Here is a 17,398-nt window from a genome sequence, read left to right as displayed (position 1 = left end):
TGTGTTGGATTTGCTAGCCTGATTTTGCATTCCCTCTGGGTGAAGAGGAAAGTGCTTTTGTTTCCAGGACTGGGAACGGAGAGGGGGAGTCACTCTGTTTGGATTCACAGAGCTTGTGTCTGTGTATCTCTCCAGGAGCACCTGGAGGGGGGAAGGGAAAAAGGATTATTTCCCTTTGTTGTGAGACTCAAGGGATTTGGGTCTTGGGGTCCCCAGGGAAGGTTTTTCAGGGGGACCAGAGTGCCCCAAAACACTCTAATTTTTTGGGTGGTGGCAGCAAGTACCAGGTCCAAGCTGGTAACTAAGCTTGGAGGTTTTCATGCTAACCCCCATATTTTGGACGCTAAGGTCCAAATCTGGGACTAAGGTTATGATATGGTGTGCAGCGGTTACGGGATAGACAAAATCCAGAAACCAGTAGAAATATTATATTTTTCTTTTCTCTGCTAAGGGCTGTTTAGCAGAGAGAAACAGTTTGGTTTTAAAAGAGAATTTTTTTTTCTGCTCTCTCTGGCAGTTTGTGGCTTGCATGTTAAGCAAGAAGCCATTACCAGACTGTTAAGGGTCTTTTGCTTAAAAGAATATTGAATAAACAGCCTTATTCAAAAAGAATACAAATCAAAGCACTCCAGCACTTATCTTCATGCAAATACCAAAGAAAAGAAACCATATAACTTACTATCTGATCTCTTTGTCCTTACACTTAGAAACAGAAGATTAGAAAGCAGAAACTACTTCTCCAAAGCTCAGAGAAAGCAGGCAGACAGACAAAGACTCAGACACCAAGTTCCCTCCACCCAGAGTTGAAAAAAATCCGGTTTCCTGATTGGTCCTCTGGTCAGGTGCTTCAGGTGAAAGAGACATTAACCCTTAGCTATCTGTTTATGACATATGTCTACACTGCAGCTTGCAGTGAGCCTCCTAGCCCAAGTAGACAGACAGGCACTAGCTCAGCTTGAGCAAGCATGCTAAAAATAATATAGATGTTGCAGCTCATAAGGCAGCTCAGGCTCTCAAGCCCACTCAGCCCTTGGGTCTGAGCTTGGCTGGCTAGCCCATCTCCGCTGGAGCTGCTTTGTCCATACTTCTATTTTTAGCATACTAGCTCAACCCAAGCTAATGGGAGTCTGCCCACCTAGGCTGGGTGGCTTGCTCCCAGCTGCAATGTAGACATACCCTTATGCTGCTTTGGTGTTTTTTTTATGAGTGTGGGGGGAATGTATGTGAAAATCTCAGTCTAGGATTTCAACATGTTAGCTAATATGAGTTTAACAGACACCTTTTTGCCTAGTGAAGACAAGGGCTTGGTCTCAGGTTTTAGAAACTAGAAACTAAAGGCCAGGTTTGTGAACCTGTTGATGAACTTGGGTCAATTTATGTTTTCTAGTAGAAAATCCAGGCTAACTCAGGACTATGTTGTGTAAACCTTACTCACTTATTCACACAGTCAGTCCCATTGAAGTAAGTAGAATTGCTGTTCATAAGCGTAAGGGTTACACAATCTCAGTTTTGTCCACTCATGATTTTATTGCAGCTCTCACAATAGTTGATGTTGTACTTAAAGCCCCAGCTCCATTAGACAAGTGGAGATGTGACAATGTCAGCTTTCATTTCTGAACAGCTTTAATTTTAGCCCCTGCAGTTACAGAGGAAAGCTTGAAAATGTGACTCTTGTGCACCACAAAGGCTCAAAAAACAGAAGGCAAATAAGAACAAACAAAATAAGTGTGTATGTATATTTATAATATTTTGACTGATCTCATGATTTTAGGAGAGCATGACATGTTTTGGACATTTGGAGTTGGTGATATTTCAAACCAGTTTTCAGTGGATTTGCACGAGTACTACACTAAACCATGGTTTCATCTGAATTTTCAGGTTGATTCACACTCACAGACCCAGAGAGAAACCCTGAAAGCTGAAACTCAGGCTGATTCAAACTGAGGAAGAAAGTTTGTATGAACCCCTGTGCAAACTAAACCCTTTGACTCAGCTCTGCTCTTGCGATAGCAGAAAGGTCACAGTAACCCCAGCTGCCAGAAGCATAGCACCTGCAATGCCTTGGAACAGTTTCAGGACTTCCATTCTGATTTGCGGGGCCCAAACAAAACTCCTAACTTACCCCTCCCAACCCGCAGCTACACTCTGAAGCCATGACCCACCCCCAGCTCCGCCGGGGAACCAAACGCGCCAGGCTCCTGTCGCTGGCCCAGCCGTGCCACCAGCCGCGCTTAACTGTCTCGGAGGTCACTAGGTGCAGCATGGCCATGGAGCTGCACTGCCCCGTGCAATGAGCGGGGATGCAAGCTGGGCACAGCCACAAGCGATAGGAAGGACCCGCAACTGCAACTCCACCAGCCGAGGGAGAGACACTCGTACCCACCCGCCTGCTCCGCTGGACCCTGGCCTGCGCCTCCGCTGGGGGAAGGGGCGAGGCGAGGCGAGGCAAGGCTGGGGGCCGCCCCGCAGCCCCGTCCAATGGGAACGGCGGTGCTTCCCGTCTTCTGTTTCCTTTCCCCACCCCCAGCTCCTGGGCAGGGGGAGGAGAGATGCAGAGCTGCCGCCCTCTAGAGAGAGACGCGGGCGGCGGGACGGGAGGGCAGCGGCTTGCTGCACCGCAGCCCCTCGCTCGCAGTGTCGCTCGGGGGCAGGGGCCAGGCGGGTGTCCCTCCACCCCTCACGCGGACACTGGCTGCCTGGGTCCGAAGGAGCCTCTCGGCAGCAGAGCAGCCCCCGGCGGAGAAGGAGCAGCAGCGACTGGGGGCAGTTGTCCCCCGCCATCCCCCCTCAGGAGGCAGAGCCATGGGCTGCAGCGAGGGGATGCGGGCTGCCCGCTCCGCGCTCCTGGCGCTGCTGCTCGGACTCTCTGCCCCGCCGTGGCTGCAGGCGGAGAAGCTGGGTGAGTTCTCCCCGGGGAGGTAGCAGGGGGCACGGCTATCAGCCTCGGGCACCCTGCGGGGGGCAGTGGAGCCAGCTCAGAGCGGGCCTGCCGCAGCCACACAAGGCTCAGGCTCTTGTCCCAGTCTGATCCCCGGGACTTCTGTGCGTGTGTGTGTGTGTGTCTCGTGTTAGTCTGAGGTTTTTCCTTCTGTGCCCGCTCCCTTCCCTAGTGGCTTCCCCTTTGCTCCGTGGCTCGCTAACCCACGTGTGCGGGCGTGGGGGGTTGCAAGGCAGCAGACTCTGCAAGCTCCTCTCAGCTGGAGCAGGACCCAGTGCAGTTGATCTAAGGCTAGAGAATGGGGCCTCGTCAGCGCCCTAGCTGCGAAAACTCCCAAATGAGACGTACCTGAGATCCGGAATCGGGACCTAACCTGATCCCTTCTCTGACTTGCCAGAGCAAAAGGCAACAGTGAACTCCACGAGGACAAGGCTAAGAAAATGGGGCTACTAGGTAATGCTGCCCCTTGGCCATTTTGCGGAAGGGGATTTCCTCCTCTGAGTCTGATCCTCCTTCCTCTATCAATTTGCTTTATCTCTGGCAGCTGGGAAACTTAACTCCGCCAATCTAACCATGAATGATGGTTTCTTAGCTGGTCTCAGGGCTGTATATAGTTTGACCTGGTTAATCCGTGCCTAGTTTATCCGTGTGTCTGAGTATCCACAGGATTAAAGTGGTAACCAATTTTACAGTAACTGTACCGATGATTTGTTAATCTTTGGTTAATTAGCCCTGTTCTAAAGCTAAATAAACAAGGAAGAAAGACCACAACAAGTTGTAGGTAATATGCAGGTTAATTTCTACAAAGATTACTGTTTTGCCTGGCTCCGATCTGACATAATGATGGAGGATATACATTATAAAGCGCAGGGAGGAACAGTCTAAAAGTACTTGTGCAATGACCATTTCTGTGAAGAACACAGGCTCAGTTCTGTTCGCTTTAATTCACTATGCTGATAGCATCGGTGCAGCTTTATGTACAGATAGATCCAATTGTGTATTTGCTTATTAAATAGAACTGCCTTCACTGTTACTGGAACAAGTTCTGTAGAAACCCCATGAGACTGTGCAAGCAACTTTATTACAGATGGTATACTCACCTGTTTATCCTAATTTTTAAGTGGCTAACATTTTAATTTCCTGTACAATCAAAAGAGTAGCTATCGTTGTATTCAAAACTTGCAACCTTATTGCCATGGAACATCAGTACATGACAGGAGTAACCATCCATCTTTCTTAAGAAAACTCACTAACAACCGGCAGTTAAATAATTAATCTTGGAGTTTGTGATCATTATTAAAATGCAACCATAGCACCTCATTAAGATAGGAGAAGTATATGCTTCACTCAGTGCTATTATTTCAGTCTAGCTACCGATTCAAAAAGACATGGTGTGTGAGTTTACATTGTCAAGGTTAGCATCCCAACAGTAATACTAAAAACTTCTTTGCCTTTGACCTGTTTGTGGAAAGACCATGTATGGAAAATGCATATGTTTTCTGAAACTGGATTTCTGATATGCGTTCGTTAGCCTTTTGAAACTGAAGTTTTGTATCAGTCTAGTAGTGGCCTTTGATTCTCAAGCTTTGTACACCTTTTATTTTCTATATATTTCCCTCCCATATCCCTTCACTTTGGCTTATTCCTCAGTTTTGAGACTCAAAAATGTGTTATGGTGTCGGAAACACTTAAAAAAGGTTTTTGTAAAACACAGTCCAAGGGAGAATCATTTAGCAATAACAATTGCTATTAAAATCTGGGTCCAGCTCTCCGTGTGCAGGGAGTAAGTGGGGACTCTTTTTCTGATTTGGAATGTATTACATAACTTCATATTGTCTGAGGAAGGCTCTGAAACTTGCATCTTTGTTACTCATTGAATAACCGTGGGAGAGGTGAGGTGGTTTGGAAACTGGTTTTAATTAAGGAAAACATCTTTTTAAGCTTCACTGGGTTTGGCCCCACTAAAAACAGTGCAGCTCTGACTCTGTATGAGTAATAAAGAATTTAGATATTTAACAACAGGCTCTTCCACATATTCTATCCGTCAGTGATCTCATGGTTGTGGTTGTCTTTTTCTCTGCTGTTGACTCCAAAATCTACTTCTTTCCCTATCTGTTCAGCCTCACATCTTTCAACTCTCTGGTATCTCTTCCTGGACTTCCTTCCACCAGCTCAAATTCATGATCAAGAGGAGGCAAACCTGAACTTCTCACCTTTCTCCTTAATTCTTCTCCAGTCCCCCGTTTCACAGTTAAGGATTTAACTATCTTGCCTGTTGCCCAAAATTACTAACTTAAGGCTAGTCTGCACTGGCAATGCTAAAGCTCTGCCGCGGCAGCGCTTTAACCTGGCTTGTGTAGTCGCAGCAGGATTCTGGGGGAGAGCTCTCCCAGCACTCTTAAAAAATCCACCTCCATGAGGGGCGCATGGCTCCCAGCACTGGTGCACTGTCTGCACTGGCTTTTTACAGCGCTGAAACTTGCTGTGCTCAGGGAGGTGTTTTTTTCAAGTTGCAGTGGTGTAAAGTGCCAGTGTAGACAAGCCCTTAGTGTTGTATTTGACTCTTTCTTTCCACCATTCACATCTGGACTTTTGCCAAGTCCTGCCTGTTAGAACTTACAAAAGAAGAAGGGGGTGGGGGTGTGTGGACCTTAACTATTGGAAAAGGTTGGTGGGAGGGGAGCAAGGAGGAGAAGAGGAAACAGGATTTTATCTCATTACTGGTGGGATTTAAGCTATCTATTCTTGTAGAATTCAATTTTACATTTAAAATAAAATTCCTAGCTCTGATGAATGCAAAGATCAACTTCTGAATATCAGTCTGTGTTGTTCTGTCTTCATGAATTTGTAGACAGCTATGGTCTGATCACTTAAGGTTTGAGGTTGGCATAGTTGGCCCTGTGGGGTATGAAAAATCCCTAAGTTCAATAGCTATGCTAACGTAATAGCCGGTGTAGACGCAGCTGGGCCAATGGAAGAATGTTTCAATCGACCTAGCTACTGTTGCTCAGGGAGGTGGTGTTCCTACAGAGATGAAAAAACACCTTCCACCACTGAAGGCTGCAGCTACACTATGGTATTTTGCTGGCATAGCTATGGCACCATAGCTTTGCTGCTGTAGTCCCTGTGTATAGACATGGCCTATGCAGAACCTATGGGCATTAGTGAATAAACTTTCTGAGGCAGGGACCATCATTATTATGTTCTACAGTACCTATCACAGTGGGCCCCAGACCTGATAAATGCGGAGGCGAGAGAGAGAGGGTTGGAGAGCTATAAATCAGAGGCTTATGTAAACAATGGAGCCCAGGAGCAAGGTCCAGAAATGGCACTCTGGCACTAATCCAGGCACTGTCCTCCTTTCCAGCAGCAGAGTAGAGAGAGAGCTGGGTCTTATTGATAGGGCCGTACTTGTTTTTTGTATCAGTCTCTAGATGAGAAATACTGTATCTGGCTTTATTTTTTTTCTCAGGCCTTCTCATCAGTTCCTTCCTGTTCAGTAGCGCCAGAATCCATCCATCTTTCCTATCCATTCTCCCTGCAAAACCAATGGCCCATATCAGAGTCATCTCTCACCTTGACTACCACTTTGACCTCCTTTATCCCACCCTGCTTCTCACCTGACTTCCCTTAATTCTATACAAAATACCTCAGCAAACTAACTCCCCTTTTTGTCCTATGACTACAGGGGTGTTAATGGGCCACTTCACTTTGAATGGTCCCTTAGAATATTTGCTAACTACTAATGCTAAACTATCTGTTCAATCTTGCATTTAGATGAGACACTCTCAGGACACTGCAAATGCTGCATCTGATGCAGCTGCACCACCACTGCACTTTGATGAAGATGCTCTAAGCCAATAGGGGAGAGCTCTCCTGTCGGCTTAGTTACTCCACCTCCGTGAGATGGAGAGGTGGAGAAGCTCTCCCACCGACATAGCACTGTCTACATGGGATATTAAGGTCACTACAGAACATAAGAATGGCCATACTGGGTCAGACCAAAGGTCCATCTAGCACAGTATCCTGCCTTCTGAGAGTGGCCAATGCCAGGTGCCCCAGAGGGAATGATCAGAATAGGTAATCATCAAGTGATCCATCCCCTATCACCCATTCTCAGCTTCTGGCAAACAGGCTAGGGAGACCATCCCTGACCATTCTGGCTAATAGCCATTGATGAACCTGGTGATGGATTCCTTTACAGAGATCCCCTTGGGAGTGTCACCTGACGTGCTGAAATTACGTTTTCGCAGCTAACTTGGGACTCCAGAACCCTGCCTTGTTGAGACAGACAGGCTGGCCTGCTGAAACACAGACCCAGGTCTGGGCCACACCCCTAGAGCTTCAAACTTTAACTAAAAACTGCTCAGCAGGTTACCTGTCTCTAGCACCCAGACATCCAGCCCCTCTTGGGATCCACACCCCAAATAAATCTGTTTTACTCTGTATAAAGCTTATACAGAGAGAGATGCAGAGGTGTTTACTGCCCCAGGTATTAATCACTTACTCTTGGTTTATTAACTTAAGAAAATCACTTTTGTTTATTTTTAAAAAGTAGGATTTAAGTGGTTTCAAGTAATAACAAAGTAAGTCACCAAGCAAAATAAAGCAAAAACACGCAAGTCTAAGCCTAATACATTAAGAAATTGATTACAGGTAATATCTCACCCTCAGAGATGTTCCAAAAAGCTTCTTTCACAGACTAGATTCCTTCCTAGTTTGGGCCCAGTCCTTTCCCCAATACAGTCTTTGTTAGATCCAGCAGACATCTCAGGTGGTAAGAAGGGGTTTTCTCATGACTGGAGCCACTTTTGTCTTGCTCTACCCTCTTTTATAGCTTTGACACAAGGTGAGAATCTTTTCTCTCTGGGTCCCCACCTCTCCTTTTAAATGGAAAAGTAGCAGATTTAAGATGGATTTCATTATCAGATGACATGGTCACATGTCTCTGTAAGACCCCTAGTCTCCATTCCCCCTAGGCTGGCCCACACATACACAGATAACTACTTTCAAGTAACTAAAGCCATTTACATCTCATTGTTTATGGAGCACCCTTAATGGCTTCCACTTAATATGTTTACATTATTTATATCTTATTCTCCTAATTCCAGATATAAAAATAATACATGCAAACAAATAGGATGAACACACTTAGTAGATTACAAACTTTTTAATGACACCATACAAGGGGTATTTAGCGTAAACCATATTCCAGTTATGTCATATTCATAAGCATATTTCCATAAAGCATATGGAGTGCAACCTCACAGACCTGTCCTCCATGAACTTGTCTAGTTGTTTTTGAATCCTGTCATAGTCTTGGCCTTCACAACATCCTCTGGCAAGGAGTTCCACAGGTTGACTATGCATTGTGTGAAAAAATACTTCCTTTTGTTTGTTTTAAACCTGATACCTATTAATTTATTTGGTGGCCCCTAGCTCTTGTGTTATGAGGAGTAAATAACACTTCCTTATTTACTTTCTCCACACGAGTCATGATTTTATAGACCTCTATCATATTCCCCCTTAGTCGTCTCTTTTCCAAGCTGAAAAGTCCCAGTCTTACTAATTTCTCCTCATATGACAGCTGTTCCATACGCCCAATAATTTTTCTTGCCCTTTTCTGAACCTTTTCCAATTCCAATATATCTTTTTTTTGAGATGGGGCGACCACATCTGCATGCAGTATTCAAGATGTGGGCATACTATGGATTTATATAGAGGCAATATGATATTTTCTGTCTTATTATCTATCCTTTTCTTAATGATTCCTAACATTCTGTTCGCTTTTTTGATTGCCACTGCACATTGAGTGGATGTTTTCAGAGAACTATCCACAATGACTCCAAGATCTATTTCTTGAGTAGTAACAGCTAATTTGGACCCCATCATTTTATATGTATAGTTGGGATTATGTTTTCCAATGTGCATTACTTTGTATTCATCAACATTGAATTTCATCTGCCATTTTATTGCCCAGTTACCCAGTTTTGTGAGATCCTTTTGTAGCTCTTTGTAGTCTGCTTGGGAATTAACTATCTTGAGTAGTTTTGTAGACTCATTGACTTTAAGGTCAGAAGTGACCATTATGATCATCTAGTCTGACCTCCTGCACAATGCAGGCCACAGAATCTCACCCCCCCCCCCACTCCTGTAACAAACCCCTAACCTATGTCTGAGTTATTGAAGTCTTCACATTGTGGTTTGAAGACCTCAGGCTTCAGAGAATCCTCCAGCAAGTGACCCGTGCCCTATGCCGCATCATCTGCAAATTTTGCCACCTCACTGTTTACCCCTTTTTCCAGATCATTTTTGAATATGTTGACTAGGACTGGTCCCAGTACAGACCCCTGGGGACACACTATTTACCTCTCTCCATTCTGAAAACTGACCATTTTTTCCCTATCTTTTAACCAGTTACCAATCCATGAGAGGACCTTCCCTCTTATCCCATGACAGCCTACTTTGCTTAAGAGCCTTTGGTGAGGGACCTTATCAAAGGCTTTCTGAAAATCTTAGTACACTATATCCATTGGATTCCCCCCTTGTCCACATGCTTCTTGACCCTCTCAAAAAATTCTAATAGATTGGTAAGGTATGATTTCCCTTTACAAAAACATGTTGACTCTTCCCCAACAAATTATGTTAATCTATGTGTCTGAAAATTATGTTCTTTACTATAGTTTCAACCAGTTTTCCTGTACTGAAGTCAGGCTTATCGGTCTGTAATTGTTGGGATCACCTCTGGAACCCATTTAAAAAATTGGCATGTCATTAGTTGTCCTCCAATCAATTGATACAGAAATTGATTTAAATGATAGGTTACAAACCACAGTTGGTAGTTCTGTTGTTTCACATATGAGTTCCTTCAGAACCCTTGGGTGAATACCATCTGGTCCTGGTGACTTAGTACTGTTTAGTTTATCAGTTTGTTCCAAAACCTCCTCTAATGACACCTGGAACAGTTCCTCAGATTTGTCACCTAAAAAGAATGGCTTAGGTTTGGGAATCTCCCTCACATCCTCAGCCATGAAGACCGATGCAAAGAATTCATTTAGTTTCTCTGCAATGGTCTTATCTTCCATGAGTGCTCCTTTAGCATCTCGATCATCCAGTAGGCCCACTGGTTGTTTAGCAAGCTTCTTGCCCCAATGTACTTTAAAAAAAAAAAAAAGTTTGCTATTACTTTTTGAGTCTTTGGCTAGCTCTCCTTCAAATTCTTTTTTGGCCTTCCTAATTATATGTTTACACTTTATTTGCTAGAGTTTATGCTTCTTTCTATTTTCGTCACTAGGATTTAACTTCCACTTTTTAAAGAATGCCTTTTTGTCTCTCGCTGCTTCTTTTACTTTGTTGTTTAGCCATGTTGTTTTTTGGTTCTCTTATTATGTTTTTTTTTTTATTTGGGGTGTACATTTAAGTTGAGCCTCTTTTATGGTGTCTTTAAAAAGTTTCCATGCAGCTTGCAGGGATTTCACTTTTGGCACTGTACCTTTTAATTTCTGTTTAACTAAATTCCTCATTTTTGTGTAGTCCCCCTTTCTGAAATTAAATGCTACAGTGTTGGGTTGCTGTGGGGTTTTCACCACCACAGAGACGTTAAATTTAATTATATTATGGTCACTATTACCAAGCGGCTTAGCTATATTTGCCTCTTGGACCAGATCCTGTGCTCCACTTAGGACTAAATCAAGAATTCTCTCTCCTCTTGTGGGTTCCAGGAAGCAGTCATTTAAGGCGTCAAGAAACTTTGTCTGCATCCCGTCCTGAGGTAACATGTACCCAACCAATATGGGGATAGTTGAAATCCCCTGTTATTATTTAGTTTTTTATTTTTATAGCCTCTCTAAGCTCCCTGAGCGTTTCACAGTCACTATCACCATCCTGGTCAGGTGGTGGGTAATATATCCGTACTGCCATATTCTTAGTATTAGAGCATGGAATTACTATCCATAGAGATTCTATGGTACAGTTTGGTTCATTTTATGATTTTTTTTGAGTCTTTATTTGATTCTGCGCTTTCTTTCACATATAGTGCCACCCCCCACCAGCACGACCTGTTCTGTCCTTCTGATATACAGGAAATGGCTTTTCACTCCCCTGAGTGATGTAGTTATACTGAAGTAAGTGTGTAGCGTAGACCTGGCCTCAAGACCTTTCTCAGACCTGAAGAAGATCTCTATGTAGCTCAAGAGCTTCTCTCTCACCAACAGAAGTTGGTCCAATAAAAAATATTACCTCACCCACCTGGTGTCAGTAAAAATAATCTTCCTCACCAGCTGATATAACCCTGTGACTCCCTTCTTCAATACCTTCTAGAAGCTTTGTCGTCTTCCATGTCTCATTCAGGTTCTTAATCTTTGGCTTCTTCTTGCTTCAACACTACCTACAAGTCTGCTTTGGTCTCATACTAGTCATCCCTAGACCCTTCACTTCAATTCTACTCACCTTCATGTATCTTTTGGCTGCTTCTTCCTCCTGCAGTTCCACATCTTTTTTCATGCCGTTTTGTATCCCTCAAACAGCCTCCCTGAACTTGTGCACCTAGCAACTTCACTTACTCCTTCAGATTTTTCTTTAAAATTCACTTTTTGCAGCTAGTAATATGCAATTAATCTCTACTTCAGCATTCCCCATTGTCATCCCTATGCCTGACAAGATAGTGTTGTAAAGCAAAAACATAGAAGGACCAAAGAAGCTACTCAACATGGTTGTTCAGATTATTGTAATTGCCCATCTCCCTGGATGCTTTCTCAAAACCTGAAAAATTGTAGGAATAAAGTGAGAAATGCCAATAGCCAAGCAGAGCTGGACCTTGCAAAGGGAATTAAAGCCAATAGAAAAGGGTTCTATAGCCATATAAATAAGAAGAAAACAAGGAAAGAAGATGTGGCACTGCTAACCACTAAGTATGGGGTGAAGACTAAAGATAATCTAGGCGTGGCTCACCACCTAAACAAATTCTTTGCCTCAGGTTTTAATGAGGCTAATGAAGATCTTAGAGGTAGTGGCCAGGTGGCTAATGGGAACGAGGATATGGAGGTAGAAATTTCCACATCCGAGGTGGAAGTCAAACTCAAACAGCTTAATGGTACTAAATCGGGAGGCGTCCTAGTTAATCTCCATCCAAGAATATTAAAGGAAGTGGCACATGATATTGCAAGCTTAATAGCAAGGATTTTTAATTAAACTGTAAACGTGGGGGTTGTACCATATGACTAGAGAAAATGCTAATAGTTCCTGTATTTAAAGGAGAAGAAAAATGATCTAGGAAATGACAGACCTGTTTATTTGACAATTGTATGCAAGGTCTTGGAACAAATTTTGAAAGAGGAAGTAGTTAAGGATATAAATTTGAACAGTAATTGGGATAAAATACAGCATGGTTTTACAAAAGATAGATCATGCCAGACCAACCTGATCTTCTTTGAGAAGGTAACTGATTTTTTTTAGACAAAGGAAATATTGTAGATCTAATATACCTGCATTTTAATAAGGCATTTGATACAGTTCCACATGGGAATTGATTAGTTAAATTGGACAAGGTAGAGATTAATATGAGAATTGAAAGGTGGATAAGGAACTTGTTAAAGGGGAGACTGCAACGGGTCATAATGAAAGGTGAACTGTCAGACTGGAAGGAGGTTATTAGTGGAGTTCCTGAGGAATCAGGCTTGGGACCAATCTTGTTTAACATTTTTATTACTGACCTTGTCACGAAAAGTGGGAGTATGCTAATAAAATTTCTGGATGACACATAGTTGGGCGGTAGTGTCAATATGGAGGAGGACCGGAATATCGTACAAGATGATCTGGATGACCGTGTAAACTGGAGTAATAGAAATGGGATGAAATTTAATAGTGCAATGTGTAAGGTCATGTACTTAAGGACTAACAACAAGAATTTTTTCTATAAAATGGGAATGTATCGATTGGAAGTGACAAAGGAGGAGAAAGACCTGGGTGTATTGTTTGCTCACGGGATGACTATGTGCTGCCAATGTGATGAGGCTGTGAAAAAGGTTAATGCAGACCTAGCATGTATCAGGCAAGGTATTTCCAGTAGAGACAGGGAAGTGTTAGTACCATTATACAAGGCACTGGTGAGACCTTATCTGGAATACTGTGTGCAATTGTGGTCTCCCAGTTTTAAGAAAGATGAATTCAAACTGGAATAGGTGCAGAGAAGGGCTACTCAGATGATCTGAGGAATGGAAAACCTACCTTACGAGAGGAGACTCAAAGACCTTGGCTTGTTTAGCTTAACCAAATGAATCCTGAGGGGAGATGGGGGAAAACTAGGAGATGGGGGAAAGCCGACTGCTGCAGAGGAGCATGTGGATCGGACACAGACTTCTCTTAGGGGAGAGTCTGATGATAGGGAATCTCCAGGTTATAGTCAGGAACAGAGGATGGAAAAGGATAATGTAAGGGCCGGATCAGATGATAAACAGTCACATAAAAAAGAATCTGGTGCATCAGAAAAGGGCAGACAAATAAACAGGGACAAGTTTTTAAAGTGCTTGCACACAAATGCTAGAAGTCTAAATAATAAGATGAGTGAACTAGAGTGCCTTGTGATAGAGGAGGATATTGGTATAATAGGCATCACAGAAACCTGGTGGACAGAGAGCAATCAATGGGACACAATCATTCCAGGGTACAAAATATATCGGAAGGACAGAACAGGTCATTCGGGGGGGAGTGGCACTATATGTGAAAGAAAATGTAGATTCAAATGAAGTAAAAATCTTAAGCGAATCCACATGTCCCATAGAATCGCTATGGATAGAAATTTCATGCTCTAATAAAAATATAACATTAGGGATCTATTATCGACCACCTGACCAGGACAGTAATAGTGATGATGAAATGCTTAAGGAAATCAGAGAGGCTATCAAAATTAAGAACCCAATAATAGTGGGGGATTTCAATTATTCCCATATTGACTGGGAACATTTCACTTCAGGACAAAATGCAGAGATAAAATTTCTCGATACTTTAAATGACTGCTTCATGGAGCAGCTGGTACAGGAACCCACAAGGGGAGAGGCAACTCTAGATTTAATCCTGAGTGGAGTGCAGGAGCTGGTCCAAGAGGTAACTATAGCAGGACCGCTTGGAAATAGTGACCATAATACAATCGCATGCAGCATCCCTGTGGGGGGAAGAACACCTCAACAGCCCAACACTGTGGCATTTAATTTCAAAAGAGGGAACTATACAAAAATGAGGGGGTTAGTTAAACAAAAGTTAAAAGGTACAGTGGCTAAAGTGAAATCCCTGCAAGTTGCATGGGCCCTTTTTAAAGACACCATAATAGAGCCCAACTTCAATGTATACCCCAAATTAAGAAACACAGTAAAAGAGCTAAAAAAGAGCCACCATGGCTTAACAAATATGTAAAAGAAGCAGTGAGACTTCCTTTAAAAAGTGGAAGTCAAATCCTAGTGAGGCAAATAGAAAGGAGCACAAACACTGCCAGCTTAAGTGCAAGAGTGTAATAAGAAAAGCCAAGGAGGAGTTTGAAGAACGGCTTGCCAAAAACTCCAAAGGTAATAACAAAATGTTTTTTAAGTACATCAGAAGCAGGAAGGCTGCTAAACAACCAGTGGGGCCCCTTGACAATCGAGATACAAAAGGAGCGCTTAAAGACGATAGTCATTGCGGAGAAACTAAATGGATTCTTTGCTTCAGTCTTCACAGCTGAGGATGTTAGGAAGATTCCCAAACCTGAGCCAGCTTTTGTAGGTGACAAATCTGAGGAACTGTCAGAGATTGAAGTGTCACTAGAGGAGGTTTTGGAATTAATTGATAAACTTAACATTAACAAGTCACCGGGACCCGATGGCATTCACCCAAGAGTTCTGAAAGAACTCAAATGTGAAGTTGCGGAACTATTAACTAAGGTTTGTAACCAGTCCGTTAAATAGTCTTCGGTACCCAATGACTGGAAGTTAGCTAATGTAACGCCAATATTTAAAAAGGGCTCTAGAGGTGATCCCGGAAATTACAGACCGGTAAGTCTAACGTCGGTACGGGCAAATTAGTCAAAACAATAGTTAAGAATAAAATTATCAGACACACAGAAAAACATAAACTGTTGATCAATAGTCAACATGGTTTCTGTAAAGGGAAATCGTGTCTCACTAATCTATTAGAGTTCTTTGAAGGGGTCAACAAACATGTGGACAAGGGGGATCCAGTGGACATAGTGTACTTAGATTTCCAGAAAGCCTTTGACAAGGTCCCTCACCAAAGGCTCTTACATAAATTAAGCTGTCATGGAATAAAAGGGAAGGTCATTTCGTGGATTGAGAACTGGTTAAAAGACAGGGAACAAAGAGTAGGAATTATTGGTAAATTCTCAGAATGGAGAGGGGTAACTAGTGGTGTTCCCCAGGGGTCAGTCCTAAGACCAATCCTATTCAATTTATTCATAAATGATCTGGAGAAAGGGGTAAACAGTGAGGTGGCAAAGTTTGCAGATGATACTAAACTACTCAAGATAGTTAAGACCAAAGCAGATAGTGAAGAACTTCAGAAAGATCTCACAAAACTAAGTGATTGGGCAACAAAATGGCAAATGAAATGTAATGTGGATAAATGTAAAGTAATGCACATTGGAAAAAATAACCCCAACTATACATACAATATGATGGGGGCTAATTTAGCTACAACGAGTCAGGAAAAAGATCTTGGCGTCATCGTGGATAGTTCTCTGAAGATGTCCACGCAGTGCGCAGAGGCGGTCAAAAAAGCAAACAGGATGTTAGGAATCATTAAAAAGGGGATAGAGAATAAGACTGAGAATATATTATTGCCCTTATATAAATCCATGGTACTCCCACATCTCGAATACTGTGTACAGATGTGGTGGTCTCACCTCAAAAAAGATATTCTAGCACTAGAAAAGGTTCAGAAAAGGGCAACTAAAATGATTAGGGGTTTGGAGAGGGTCCCATATGAGGAAAGATTAAAGAGGCTAGGCCTCTTCAGCTTGGAAAAGAGGAGACTAAGGAGGGGTATGATAGAGGTATATAAAATCATGAGTGATGTGGAGAAAGTGGATAAGGAAAAGTTATTTACTTATTCCTATAATACAAAAACTAGGGGTTATCAAATGAAATTAATAGGTAGCAGGTTTAAAACAAATAAAAGGAAGCTCTTCTTCACACAGCACACAGTCAACTTGTGGAACTCCTTATCTGAGGAGGTTGTGAAGGCTGGGACTATAACAATGTTTAAAAGGGAACTGGATAAATTCATGGTGGCTAAGTCCATAAATGGCTATTAGCCAGGAAGGGTAAAGAATGGTGTCCTTAGCCTCTGTTCATCAGAGGATGGAGATGGATGGCAGGAGAGAGATCACTTGATCATTGCCTGTTAGCTTCACTCCCTCTGGGGCACCTGGCATTGGCCACTGTCGGTAGACAGATACTGGGCTAGATGGACCTTTGGTCTGACCTGGTACGGCCGTTCTTATGTTCTTGTATGATTTCTCTGTATAAATCCATCAGCGGGATAAATACCAGGGAGGGAGAGAATTATTTAAACTAAGTACCAACGTGGACACAATAACAAATGGATATAAACTGTCCATCAACAAGTTTAGGTTTGAAATTAGATGAAGGTTTCTAACCATCAGAGGAGTGGAATTCTGGAGCAGCCTTCCAAGGGGAGCAGTAGGGGCAAACAACCTAACTGGCTTCCAGACGAAGCTTGATAAGTTTATGGAGAGGATGGTGGGATGAGACTGCCTACAGTGGCATATAGCCACCAGTCTGCAACTGCTAGCAGCAAATATCCCCAATGACCGGTGATGGGACACTAGATGGGAAGGGCTCTGAGTTACTACAGAGAATTCTTTCCCAGGTGTCTGGCTGGTAGGTCTCGCTCACGTGCTCAGGGTCTAACTGGTCACAATATTTGGGGTTGGGAAGGAATTTCCCCCCAGGTCAGATTAGCAGAGACCCAGGGAATTTTTTTTGCCTTCTTCTGCAGCATGGGGCATGGATCATTTGCAGGTTTAAACTAGTGTAAATGGTGGATCCTCTGTAACTTGAAGTCTTTAAATCATGATTTGAGGACTTCATTAACTCAGCCAGAGATTAGGGGGTTACAGGAGTGGGTGGGTAAGGTTCTATAGCCTGCAGTATGCAGGAGATCAGACTAGATCATGATGGTACCTTCTGACCTTAGTCTATGACTCTGATTGTCCCTTCCCCTTTTAGGTCACAACACTGATTTCTTCCCCACCCAGTTTAACTCATAATTTTCTTAGGATAGGGATTTTGGTTTACTGAGGGCCACCTTTAAGGCAATATACACAATTTAATAAAATCATACTTTTTCACGTGTTGGGTAGCTGGAGGAGAATAAGACTGCCTCTGTACTGAAGATAAATATGTACAATTTGTTTTGATCAGTGATAAACTATTGAAAAGATACTAAAAGGAA

The 17,398-nt window shown here is 42.8% G+C and overlaps 1 protein-coding gene across 3 annotated transcripts in view; it reads left to right on the top strand.

The window, feature by feature from the left end:
• The first annotated feature begins 2,586 nt into the window (after positions 1–2,586).
• Positions 2,587–17,398, top strand: part of DCBLD1 (discoidin, CUB and LCCL domain containing 1) — an 82,576-nt gene continuing 67,764 nt past the window's right edge. For all 3 annotated transcript variants that reach the window (XM_050949597.1, XM_050949596.1, XM_050949594.1), the window contains exon 1: positions 2,587–2,899. In XM_050949597.1, coding sequence (XP_050805554.1) covers positions 2,803–2,899 — 97 coding nt within the window. In that variant the 5' untranslated portion in view covers positions 2,587–2,802. The remainder of the gene's footprint in view (positions 2,900–17,398) is intronic.

This window comes from Gopherus flavomarginatus, chromosome 4, assembly GCF_025201925.1.
Source record: "Gopherus flavomarginatus isolate rGopFla2 chromosome 4, rGopFla2.mat.asm, whole genome shotgun sequence".
NCBI lineage: Eukaryota > Metazoa > Chordata > Testudines > Testudinidae > Gopherus > Gopherus flavomarginatus.
This window is presented reverse-complemented; position numbering and strand designations above follow the sequence as displayed.